The 12,374-nt window shown below is 42.7% G+C and overlaps 1 protein-coding gene across 1 annotated transcript in view; it reads left to right on the top strand.

The window, feature by feature from the left end:
* Window positions 1-11,831, top strand: part of ANKRD6 (ankyrin repeat domain 6) — a 138,912-nt gene extending 127,081 nt beyond the window's left edge. The window contains exons 14-16 of the mRNA XM_021693299.2: window positions 8,003-8,116; window positions 8,823-8,949; window positions 10,051-11,831. Coding sequence (XP_021548974.1) covers window positions 8,003-8,116; window positions 8,823-8,949; window positions 10,051-10,619 — 810 coding nt within the window. The 3' untranslated portion in view covers window positions 10,620-11,831. The remainder of the gene's footprint in view (window positions 1-8,002; window positions 8,117-8,822; window positions 8,950-10,050) is intronic.
* The last annotated feature ends 543 nt before the right edge of the window (window positions 11,832-12,374 follow it).

Here is a 12,374-nt window from a genome sequence, read left to right as displayed (position 1 = left end):
CACTACATTTGTATCTTTGGGGTAAATACCCAGTAGTGCAATTGCTGGATCATAGGGTAGCTCTATTTTCAACTTTTTGAGGAACCTCCATACTGTTTTCCAGAGTGGCTGCACCAGCTTGCATTCCCACCAACAGTGTGGGAGGGTTCCCCTTTCTCCGCATCCCCGCCAACATCTGTCATTTCCTGACTTGTTAATTTTAGCCATTCTGACTGGTGTGAAGGTGGTATCTCATTGAGGTTTTGATTTGGATTTCCCTGATGCCGAGCAATGTTGAGCACTTTTTCATGTGTCTGTTGGACATTTGGATGTCTTCTTTGGAGAAATGTCTGTTCGTGTCTTCTGCACATTTCGTGATTGCATTATTCTTTGGGTGTTGAGTTTGATAAGTTCTTTATAGATTTTGGATATTAACCCTTTATCTGATATGTCATTTGCAAATATCTTCTCCCATTCTGTTGGTTGTCTTTTGGTTTTGTCGACTGTTTCCTTTGCTGTGCAGAAGCTTTTTATCTTGATGAAGTCCCAATAGTTCATTTTTGCCTTTGTTTCCCTTCCCTTTGGCGATGTGTCTCGCAAGAAGCTGCTGCGGCTAAGGCCACAGAGGTTGCTGCCTGTGTTCTCTAGGATTTTGATGGATTCCTGTCTCACATTTAGGTCTTTCATCCATTTTGAGTCTATTTTTGTGTATGGTGTAAGGAAATGGTCCAGTTTCATTCTTCTGCACGTGGCTGTCCAATTTTCCCAACACCATTTGTTGAAGAGACTGTCCTTTTCCCACTGGATATTCTTTCCTGCTTTATCAAAGATTAGTTGACCATAGAGTTGAGGGTCCATTTCTGGGTTTTCTATTCTGTTCCATTGATGTCTGGTTTTTTTTAAGTTTTTTTAATTTATTCATTTGAGACAGAGAGATAGAACATGAGCAGGGGGAGGTGCAGAGGGAGAGGGAGAAGCAGACTCTCTGCTGAGCAGGGAGCCCGATGTGGGACTTGATCCCAGGACCCTGAGATCATGACCTGAGCTGAAGGCAGACACTTAACTGACTGAGCCACCCCGGCTCCTCAGATCTTCTTTATATGTTTGGTAGAATTCACCTGTGAATCCATCTGGTCCTGGACTTTTATTTTTTGGGAGTTTTTTTATTACCAATTCAATTTCATTATTAGTAATTGGTTTGTTAATATTTTCTATTTCTTCCTGATTCAGTTTTGGAAAACTGTACGTTTCTAGGAATTTATCCATTCTTCCAGTTTGTTAACATATAATTTTTTGTAGAAGTCTCTTACAATTCTTTGTATTTCTGTGGTGCCAGTTGTTACTTCCCTCTTTCATTTCTTTTATTTATTTGGGTCCTCTTTTTTTTCTTGATGATTCTGGCTAAAGGTTTATCAATTTCCTTTTCAAAGAACCAGCTCTTGTTTTCACTGATCTTTTCTATTTTTATTTAGTCTCTGATTCATTTATTTTCTCTCTGATATTTCTTTTCTTCCAACTTTGGGCTTTTTCTTCTTGTAGTTCCTTTAGGTGTAAGGTTAGATTGTTTTGAGATTTTGTTTGTTTCTTGACGTAGACCCATATTACCTAAATTTCCCTCTTAGAACTCCTTTTGCTGGTCCCAAAGATTCTGTACTATTGTTTTCGTTTTCATTTGTCTCCATATATTTTTTGTTTTTACTTTGATTTCTTTGTTGACCCATTGGTTGTTTAGTAGCATGTTGTTTATGCTCCATGTGTTTATGCTTTTTCCAGTTATTTTTCTTGTATTTCATTTCTAGGTTCATACTTTTATGGTCAGAAAAGGTGCTTGATATGATTTCAGTCATCTTACATTTATTGAGACTTGTTTTAACACGTGATCTATTCTGAAGAATGTTCCATGTGCACTTGAATGTGTATTCTGTTTTTGGTTAGAAGGTTCTATAAATATCTGTTAAGTCCATCTGGTCTAATGTATTGTTCAAAGACCATTTCCTGGGTGGCTCGGTTGGTTGAGTGTCTGCCTTCAGCTCAGGTCATGATACCAGGGTCCTGGGATGGGCCTCGCACTGGGCTACCTGCTCAGCCAGGAGCCAGTTTCTCCCTCTGCCTGCCGCTCCCCCTGCTCTTGTGAGTTTTTTTCTCTCTCTCTCAGGTAAATAAATAGAATCTTTAAATTAAAAAAAAAAAAGGCAATTTCCTTATTTTCTATCTGAATGATCTATCCACTGATGTAAGTGGGATGTTAAAGTCTCCTAGTATTATTGTATTACTATCAATTTCTCCCTTTGTCTCCTAATATTTGCTTTATGTATTTAGGTTCTTTGAGGTTAGGTGCATATGTATTTACAATTGTTATAATCCTCTTGTTGGATTGATCCCTTTAATATTATGTAATGTTCTTCTTTGTCTCTTGTTCAGTCTTTGTTTTGAAGTCTCTGTTTCTTATAAGTATTGCTACTTTGGCTACCTCCACCCACTTCCCTTCTGTTTGCATGGAATCTCTTCTATCCCTTCACTTTTAGTCTATGTGCCTTTAAGTCTGAAGTGAGTATCTTGCAGGCAGCAAATAGATGGGTCTTATTTTTTTTTTTAAGATTTGATTTTATTTGACAGAGACATAGTGAGAGAGGGAACACAAGCAGGGGTAGTGGAAGAGGGAGAAGTGGCTTCACGTCAAGTAGGGAGCCCGATGCGGGGCTCGATCCCAGGACCCTGGGATCATGACCTGAGCCGAAGGCAGACGCTTAATGACTGAGCCACCCAGGCGCCCCTTATTTATTTATTTTTTTATCCATTCAATCACCCTCTGTCTCTTGATTGGATCATTTAGACCATTTACATTTAATTACTGATAGGTATGTACCTATTGCCATTTTATTGTTGTTGTTTTGTAATTCTCTGTTCCTCTCTTACTCTGTTTTCTTATGATTGATGACTTTCTTTAGTGTTCTGCTTCACTTTCTTTTGTGTGTGTGTGTGTGTATCCTAGGTTTGGGGTTTGTGTTTACCATGAGATTCATATATAACCTCGTAATTGTAGAGAGTCTATGTTAAATTGATGGTCACTTGGGGAGCCTGGGTGGCTCAGGAGGTTAAGTGACCAACTCTCTTGATTTTGGCTCAGATCATCATGTCAGGTCATGAGATCGAGCCCCACATTGGGCTCTGCACCAGGCATGGAGCCTGCTTGATTCTTGCTCTCCCTCTGCCCCCTCTCTCCCTGCCCCATCCTCCACTCATGTGCACATGCATGCTCTCTCTCAAAAAAAAAAAAAAAAAATTGTCACTTAAGTTTGAATACATTCAAAAAGAACTTCATTTTTACTGACCCCCTCCATATTTTTGTATGTTGTCATTTTGTATCTTTCTTTTGAGTTTCCTTAACTAATTTTAAAGATACAATTTCACCTCTTTGTCTCTTAACCTTCATACTAGTTTTAAAGTGATTGCTTTACTACCTTTACTGTATGTTGCTTTTACTCATGAACTCTTTTTTTCATAATTTTCTAATTATGGACTTTTTACTATTTAAAAAGATCTCTTTAAAATTTCTTGTAAAGTTGGGGCACCTGGGTGGCTCAGTCAGTTAAGCATCTGTCTTCAGCTCAGGTCAATATCCCGGTGTCCTGGGATTAAGCCCCGTGTTGGGCTCCCTGCTCAGCAGGGAGTCTGCTTCTCCCTCTCCCTCTCCCTCTGCCCCTCCCCTGGCTTGTGTTCTCTCTCTCTCTCTCAAATAAATAAATGGAATCTTAAAAAATTTTTTTTCTTGTAAGGCTGTTTTAGTGGTGATGAATTCTTTCAGCTTTTGTTTAGGAAAGTCTTTATCTCTCATTCGATTCTGAATAATAAACTTGCTGGGTAGGATAGTCTTGGTTGTAGGTTTTTTTTTCCCAGTACTTTGAGTATATCACGTCACTTCCTCTGGCCTGGAAAGTTTCTAAAAAATCAGCTGATAGCCTTATTGGGGTTTCCTTGAATGTTACTAGTTACTTTTGCTGCTTTTGAAATTCTCTTTATCTTTACTCTTTGACATTTTAATTATGTGTCGTGGTGTGGATCTCCTTTGGGTTCATTTTGTTTAGAACTCTCTGTGCTTCCTGAACCTGGTGTCTGTTTTCCTCCCCCAGCTCAGGGAAGTTTTTAGCTGTCTCTTCACATAAGTTTTCTGTCCCCTTCTGTCTTTCTCTTCCTTCTGGGATGCTTATAATGCAAATGTTTGTGGTTGTCAAAGAGATCCCTTCACCTCTCATTATTTTTTAAAATTATTTTTTCTTCTTTTGTTCAGTTTGGGTGCTTTCCATTACCTCATCTTCCAGGTTCCAGATCCATTCTTCCTCATCCTCTATTCTGTTGGTTCCTTATATTGTGTTTTTCATTTAGTTACTATATTCTTCTCTGATTGGTTCTTTTTATATTTTCTGTTTCTTTGTTGAGGTTCTGAATTAATCCTTTTCTGTGCAGCTGGTGAGCATCTTTAAGACCATTACTTTGAACTCTTATCAGGCAGATTGGCTACCTCCATTTCATTTAGTTCTTCTTTTGTTTTGTTCATTTGTTTGAAGTATATTCCTCTGTCTCCTCGTTTGCTTGACTTTCTGCTTTTGTTTCTTGGGCAGAATTAGGCAAAACAGCTACTTATCCTAAACTTGAAGGAATGGTCTTATGTATGGTAATCCACTCTGCAGAGTGTGTATGCTTGGTGACTTTGGCTGGCTGGCAGAACTGTGGCTGGTGTGGCCTGGCGGGGGTGGGCGGTGGTCTGGGGCTTAGTGGCATGGCCTGAACTGAAGTGGGTGCAAATTGGGGCAGTCCTGGGGCTCTCTGTGCCAAAGGCCTCATGGCAGGTCAGCTGAAGCTGAAGTGTGGGTATAGGGATGTCCCAGAGCTCTCTATGAGGAGGGTGCCCTGGCAGACCAGCGGAAGCTGAAGTGGGTGCAAGGTGATGTGTTGCAGGGTGCTCTTCACGGGATGTACCCTGGCACGTCATCTGGAGCCACAGGGGAGTGGGGGGGAGGTCTCAGGGCACTGTGTTGAGTGTGCTCTGGCAAGTCACTGGGAGTTGGAGCGACTTGGGCCTGGAGTGTCCAAGGTGCTTTGCGTCCGTGTCACCTTGGCAACATGGCTGGAGCTGTCGTGAGCACTGACCAGGGTGTCCACGTGTGTGCCATGCTGGGGCTGCCTTGGTGGGACAGCTCGGGCTGGTGTGGGTTAGGGCAGGGCCCACTGACGTGGCAGGATGCCTGGAGTGCCCAGGCCCTGCTCCCATCTGCGATATCAAGGTGATGGGGGAACAGAGACTCTGGTGCTTGCCGGCCCTCCTGACTCGAGAGCTTTCCGACGGCTCCCCCGACATCTGGCAGGGCTCTGGTGCCTTTGTATTCTAGTTGCCCTTTTACATCCAGGCTCTTCTTCTGTGCACCAGGGCAGACAAATCTTTCCACGTTTGCTCAGTACTCTCTGCACTACAGCTCAGGGTTGGGGGGTCCCTTTGGTACCATGTCTCTGCCTTGCTGTTCTCTATATGGTTTATTTTCTGTGGCATAGAAACTGCTCAGTCATCCCCCAGGGCTTTAGGAGGAATTGCTCTACAAATAGGTGTAGATTTGGTGGGTCTGTGGAGGAGATTAAGGGCCTTACGACCTCCCCATCTTGGACCCGAAGAGCCCTTGTCATCTTTGTAACTATGTTTAAATTTAGTAATGTCTTCGACATCCTGAGTTTTGTTGTGCTATTTAAGACAATGTACTCTTCTGTATATGGAGCTAAACATATCATTTGTTTTTGTCTAGTACATGGTTTATTTATTTATTTTTACCTCCAGTATAGTGAACAGTGTTATATTTCAGGTGTACTATAGAGTGTTTCAACAATCTCACACATCACCCTGTGGTCATCCCAAGGAGTTCATTCCTAAATCCCCATCACCTATTTCACCCAAACCCCCACCCACCTCCCTAAGTTACACCTTAGGTTAACTTAATACTAGGTCTGCATTGGCTCAAGTTGTAGATTTACTGTGTGTTCAGTCTCTTCAACCCCTTAGGACTTTAACAAATGAGAAAAAGAAGGCTTGACTACACAGAAACATATGCTCAAGGACTGTGAAAACTTAGAGTTCGATGAATACTAGATGAAACCTTAAGTTAGGTCACCTTAAGTTAGATATTTTTGCTTCCAGCTTTTTTCACCTAATTTGATGTCCTGAGCACTTTCCCATGTCCTTTGCTTCATAATAGTCCAGCATATTAATACAACAGTTTATTTAACTATTCCTTTTTATTAGACTTTAAAGTTGCTTATAGTTTTTCACTCTTATAAATAACGCTATGATGGACATCTATGTGCGTAAATGTTTGCTTTTTTTTTTTTAAGATTTTATTTATTTATTTGACAGAGAGAGACACAGCAAGAGAGGGAACACAAGCAGGGGGAGTGGGAGAGGGAGAAGCAGACTCCCCACTGAGCAGGGAGCCTGATGTGGGACTCAATCCCAGGACTCTGGGATCATGACCTGAGCCGAAGGCAGACGCTTAACGACTGAGCCACCCAGGTGCCCCATGCGTAAACGTTTGCTTTTCAAGTTATTTGCTCAGATTTAGGATAACTGGGTCCAGAGTTAAGAATATGTTTAAGGCTCTTGACAAATATTAGTAATCTACTTAACAAAAAGGTTGTGTGAATTTATATCCAACAGGCAGGATAGGATATAAATTGAGTCTCTGTCTCAAACTTTTGCTGTCATTAATATTACCATTTTTAAAGTTTTTGTCGAATTAAGAATACTGTTTAATTCTTGTTTCCTTGTTTGTTGGTGAGGTAGAACATTTTGGGTTTATTTGCTATTTGTATTTCATGGAAAGCGCCTTCAAGAAATCTTTTCCTAATGCCATAATATATTAGTTAAGACTGTCTTATAAATAAAACCCACTTCGGCTAGCCTAAGCCCAGAGAGGAAATGTGTTAGATAAATGCTGGATCTTCTCAAGGACCTCGCTTCATTTCAAGGAGGGTGACAGATGGGGGTGTGGAACCTTCGTCCTAATTCCTAACCACAGGTAAAGGACCCTGGTGTGGCACGAGTCAGGCACTCCTGCGTGAATCAGTCAGCCATGCCCTGGAACAAAGCTCTGTCAACACGGTTGCTCTTGACAGAGGATAAGGAGGTAGGGGAGTAGGCCAATCCTAGAAAACAGGAGAGCGGCTCACAGGAAAACATGAGGGCTGAAGGAACGAAACAGAAGGTGCTCACCACATCTCCGGAACCTACTGCTCTATTAGTGTTTTGAGCATCATGGGTGTCCCTGACGGGAGAGCTCAGCAGCGAGCCCTCGTGGGCTGGCCCCTGCTAACAAAGTTCCTTTCCCCTGTTTGGACCTTGTCAAAGCAGTGGAAGTTTGGCTTTCCTGGGTGTTAGGGCCCTATGGGAAATGTCAATCATCTGTTCTCTGACACACACACTTTAATTCCCCGCCCTTCTTCACACTTGCTTTGACTACTTTCAGCGAAGCACTAAGGGGGTTGGCTCATTAAGAACACTGGATAAAAGCGCTGAGCATTCAGCTGCTTTTGCTGCCTCACAGGCAGCCACTAACATTTAAGGGTGGGGTGTTAAAAATTAATAGAAAGGATAATTAAGATCAGGTACAGTTGCATACTTCTAGAAGTAGTTTTTCCTTTCAATAATAGTCTTGGAAATAATGTTCTAAAACATATAAAAATTCTATGTACAAGGTCTGTTGGCTTATGTTGTAGATTTACTGTGTGTTCAGTCTCTTCAACCCCTTAGGACTTTAACAAATGAGGAAAAAAAGCCTTGAATAACACAGAAACATGCTGAGGGATTGTGAAAACCTAGAGTTCGATGAATACTAGATGAAACTAGGATAAAAGAGAAGTGGAGGTTTGCTTCTGTTCTCTCTGGCCCCTGCTTGGTCCCCCAGAGCCCCGTCTCAGGAGTCAGGAGTCCGCGCCCCATCCTTAGATCATGTCAGTCCTGTGCTCTTTGCCCGCTGAATCCTAGATGCGTGTTCTGGACAAGCTGATGGTCGAGCGGCTCGCAGCGGAGAGAACAGAGTGCGTGACCCGCCTGCAGCAGCATTCAGACACCGAGAAGCACGAGGGGGAGAAACGACAGGTGAAAACCAGGATGCGTCGTTAGCTGGGTATTTACTACACCTCTCCACCGAGTTAAGACTTGGACCCATCGTTGGAAAGCCAGAGGCCAAGAACCCATAAAAGCATTTGTATTATGTAGCATGTCCTTTTATTCATTTATATAATGAATAGAAAAGAACATGTAGTTCAGTCCATTTGTTGCTGAATATTCTGGTAATTGGTGGAGACTGAAACGTTCATAGAATACGCTGGGGAAGATGTGGTCTCTGCTTGGAATCTCTTCAATGTATTGTGCATCTGTTAGGCATTGCTCTGTTGTTGAGCTAGAGTTGTTTCCTGCCCTTGGGGAGTTCGCCTACCTAAGAACAACACACATAAAATGAGTGCTTGTTGAGTGTGTGAGAGTTCATGCTCCTGAACAGCCAAAAATTCTTGATTTGTACGATTTGGGAAGCTTTGGGTGTTCAAGGTGTCTCTTGCCCTAAGTCACTCAAAGATTATAGAAACTATCAGGTTTGGTGCTGGGTGAATCCTGGTCTACACAGGGCAGCAGAGAAGGCTGTGTGGCTGTGGGAGTGGAGGAAATCCACAGCTTTTAGGCTTGTCAGGATGATATCCTGAACTTTCATAATTGAAGAGTCCACTCTTGATGCTTTCATTCATAAACCACATGTCCAGTTCACCTAATCATTTGTGCGGGTTTGTTTTTGTTTTTGTTTTTGTAGATGTCATTGGTGGATGAATTAAAAACCTGGTGCATGTTAAAGATTCAGAATCTGGAGCTGAAGCTTTCTGGAGATTCTAGGGCCTCTAGGACCAAATCCGTACCATCTACTTACGAGTCCTCTACAGGTAACGCGTGTGCAGAGAGAGCCATTCCATCCAAAGGTGGTAAAACCCCCCGAGATTGTTCTCTGCTGTATCCAAAGGCAGCCCCTAGCATAGGGCTGTGGAAAACACTGGATTCTAAATTCTATAGGGCTAAGAACTTACTTTGGTTACTGCTGTACTTTCAGTTACTATATGGTAATAAGGTACTCCTATTTAAGTATTCAGACATTTCTGAATAAAGGAATAATCAAGAATTGTTGACTGGTGATAGCAGTGTTTCAGGTACAATGTTGATGGTGTCAGAGTGGGTCCCAAAGATGAAGAGTGAGGAATGAACATCTGTCTCCTCAGCAGGGTCCTTGCCCTGGCCCTTGAGCTGCTTTCTACTTGATCAGCCTTTGACCTTTGTCCAACTGTGTAAAACCTCCATAAACAGCAGTTCATATATTGAAGCCCCAGGTGCTAGATAGAGATCTTTCAAGCAAAGTGTCTTTTCATTAGCCGCAGTGATTATACTCAGTGCTAATTTTGAGGACATTTAGAACCTTCGTAATTAGGCCTCTGTGAGGGATTTTGATATGTCATGTGTATTGTTATTATAGCCCATTTCTGGAACCGTGGTTTTATCTTCTTTGTGCCCATAACATTGGGGAAATCCTGGGCAAATTTTTCATGCTAGGTCTAGTTATGGAACTTGGCTGGAGCTCTGGGTATAGAGAGCTAGTAACTGGGGCTATGGTGTGGAAAAGGCCCAGAAATTAGGGAATGGGCAGATTCATTCTCATCTATGCATACCCAGTTCTGTTCTGGAGATACTTGGTGAGCTGTGTCATCCTTAGCAATCACAAAATTACCCAGAGCTTTCGAAGCTTTCTAACTGGCTAAAGGCAAGGCTAGCAACTTTTTTGGCTTAGATGCCACTAGTGTCGTTAATCCGTGAAAGCCCTGACAAGCCAAAATGATCATCGGGGGGAAGTGGAAGTGGGGAGGGCAGAGGAGAAATTGCACATGGTGGTTGGCAGTTGGGAAGGCTGATGGTTGACAGGATTAACCAGGACTCTGAAATGCCGACCCAGAGCCACGGGACTGTGTGAATGTGGTTTTGTTTTCTTCTGAAACTAGGTGTGGATCAATCAGTGGTCACTGCAGGTCCAGTAGCGGCTTCTGACAGTTCTCCTCAGGTGGTGAGGCCCAAGGAAAAGGCCTTCAACCCCACGGCTCCCCAGAGAACACAGCAGGAGCTGTCTTCCTCAGACTGTATGGGTTCCCGGCTGAGGAATGTCAAGGTCCAGACAGCCTTGCTACCCTTGAAAGAGGCAGCCAAATGTGATCAGCAGGCTGGGCCCTGTGTAGACAGAGGCACCCAAACCAGGAAGTCTGGGAAAAGCGGGCAAACAAGGCATCGGACCCAGCACCCAGCACCCAGCAACCCCTGTGGGCCGCCACCAGCAACAGGCAGCGAGCAGACTGCCCCTCACACTCGAGATGCCTCCCAAGCTCTGGAGATTACCCAGTACTTTTTTGAGGCTGTTTCTACCCAGATGGAAAAGTGGTATGAAAGGAAGATTGAGGAAGCACGAAGCCAAGCCAGTCAGAAGGCCCAGCAAGACAAGGCCACCCTGAAGGAACATATTAAAAGCTTAGAAGAAGAACTTGCTAAACTAAGGACAAAGGTGCAGAAGGACAATTAGGACCTGGGGCGTGGCACAAGAAGGGATTCTTGATGATTGCTGGCTTTGCAGCTCTAGAAGAGCTAGGCCCAAGGTGTCCATTATTGTGCACGCAGTGGACTTGTCTTTCAAAAAAAGTCAAATTTCTGAGATGTGCCAGACCCATGCTTCCTATGCCCTGAAGTTATGACGACTTCAACAGTGAGACTGAAACCAGGGGATACTTGCTTAGTTTCAGGTTTCATTACAAAGTCATAACCTTAGTCCAGGCTCATCTGAGGTTCAAAAGCTCAGATTAAGTGAGCCACGCTTAGAAACTGACGATCTGTAGAGTCTAAACCCTAAAATTCAGGATGTATGAAATAATACAAATCAAAGGGAAGAAGAAAAACGAATCCCTTGTGAACGCCAGTAGTCATTCATGTGACACGCACTTGCTGGGCCCAGACGGGCATCTTTCTGTGAGCGCTGTGGCTGAGATGCGCAAAGTTCCCTCTCAATTCCTACTTCTCAAAAGGCTGACCTTTTAACCAGATGAAAACTTATCAAATAGATTTTGAGGAGAAAAAGATTTTCATAATGTCACTAGATCCAGCATATCTTAAAATATTTTGCAAAGTCGGAGGGTATTTAAAATAATGAGGAATTGGCGAAAAGCACTGGGAATATTTGTTAATAAACTCAAATGAGAAAGGTTCAAATCATTGGGTCATTGTTTCTGTATTTTCAGCCAAAATACAGCAATACGACAATTGATTAATCCTGATTTTAAAGATTAATGAAAAAACATTCATTTAACAATTACCTGAAGCTTCTATCCTTAATCACACCCAATTATCCAAGAGTACCTTTCTAAATTTGAGCTTTTTGATCTACATTTTATAAAGAAGGCTATTTCTTGAAAGTATTTCACTTCTAATTGTGTCCGGTCATTGAAGAGCCTCAAAAGTTTCCCACTGCTTTGCAGTGATTCTGTCAAGGTAAAATAATTCAATAACTTGATCTAGACCCCACTGTTTCCCAGCTTTGTGGAGCCCCAAGGATTTTACTCTGCTCTGTGGAGTATACAAAGTTATAAAAGTGGCTTGGGTATGTTGAAATTTTGGATTTCTCCGCTTCTTGTCCCTTGGTATGTGGGATTATATTCATCTCCTCCAGATTCCACGTATGCACAGAAATCTCCATTCTGTTTCCAACAACACAGGAACTGAGTAACTATTGTCTCTAACGTTGAATAAAATGTTGCTCATTGAGCCAAAGAGAAAATGATTTCCTGACATGGGCACACCCAGAAAAACACAGTATGTTTATAGTCCCTTTGTTTTTGCCTAATCAAGCTCGCGGTTATTTTTAATAGTGACAATCTATGGACAGAGGCATTCCTAACAAATCTAGATCTAGATGTAGGTCACCATTACACAACCCAGATAGGGAATCAATTTAATGTCCTCTCGAGCTGATGTTCATGTCTGTGAGCTTGTCTTGTTCCTCAACTACCATTCAGGATGCGGTGGTGTTCCCGAGACTCCTGTTACCCTCGGTGGGGAGGCACCTTCTCTCTTCATTCCCCTCTGCGCCCCCAGGCAGAACCACCCAACTGCAGTGGGATGGTGCCTTCGGTGTCTCTCGGGTCATGGGCAGCTTTAGAATCCTTCCTCAACACACATCAGTTTCTTGAGAACTGCCCGATACTCAGAGATGAAATCCTGAGATACTCCGTAAGTTGTAGTCTAAGCAGTTCTTTCCACTTACCACATATCTCCTGTTACCCCAAGG

The sequence above is a fragment of the Neomonachus schauinslandi genome, chromosome 8, assembly GCF_002201575.2.
Source record: "Neomonachus schauinslandi chromosome 8, ASM220157v2, whole genome shotgun sequence".
In the NCBI taxonomy this organism is placed as follows: Eukaryota; Metazoa; Chordata; class Mammalia; order Carnivora; family Phocidae; genus Neomonachus; species Neomonachus schauinslandi.
Note: the sequence above shows the minus strand (reverse complement) of the source record. Positions and strands in the feature narration are given on the sequence as shown.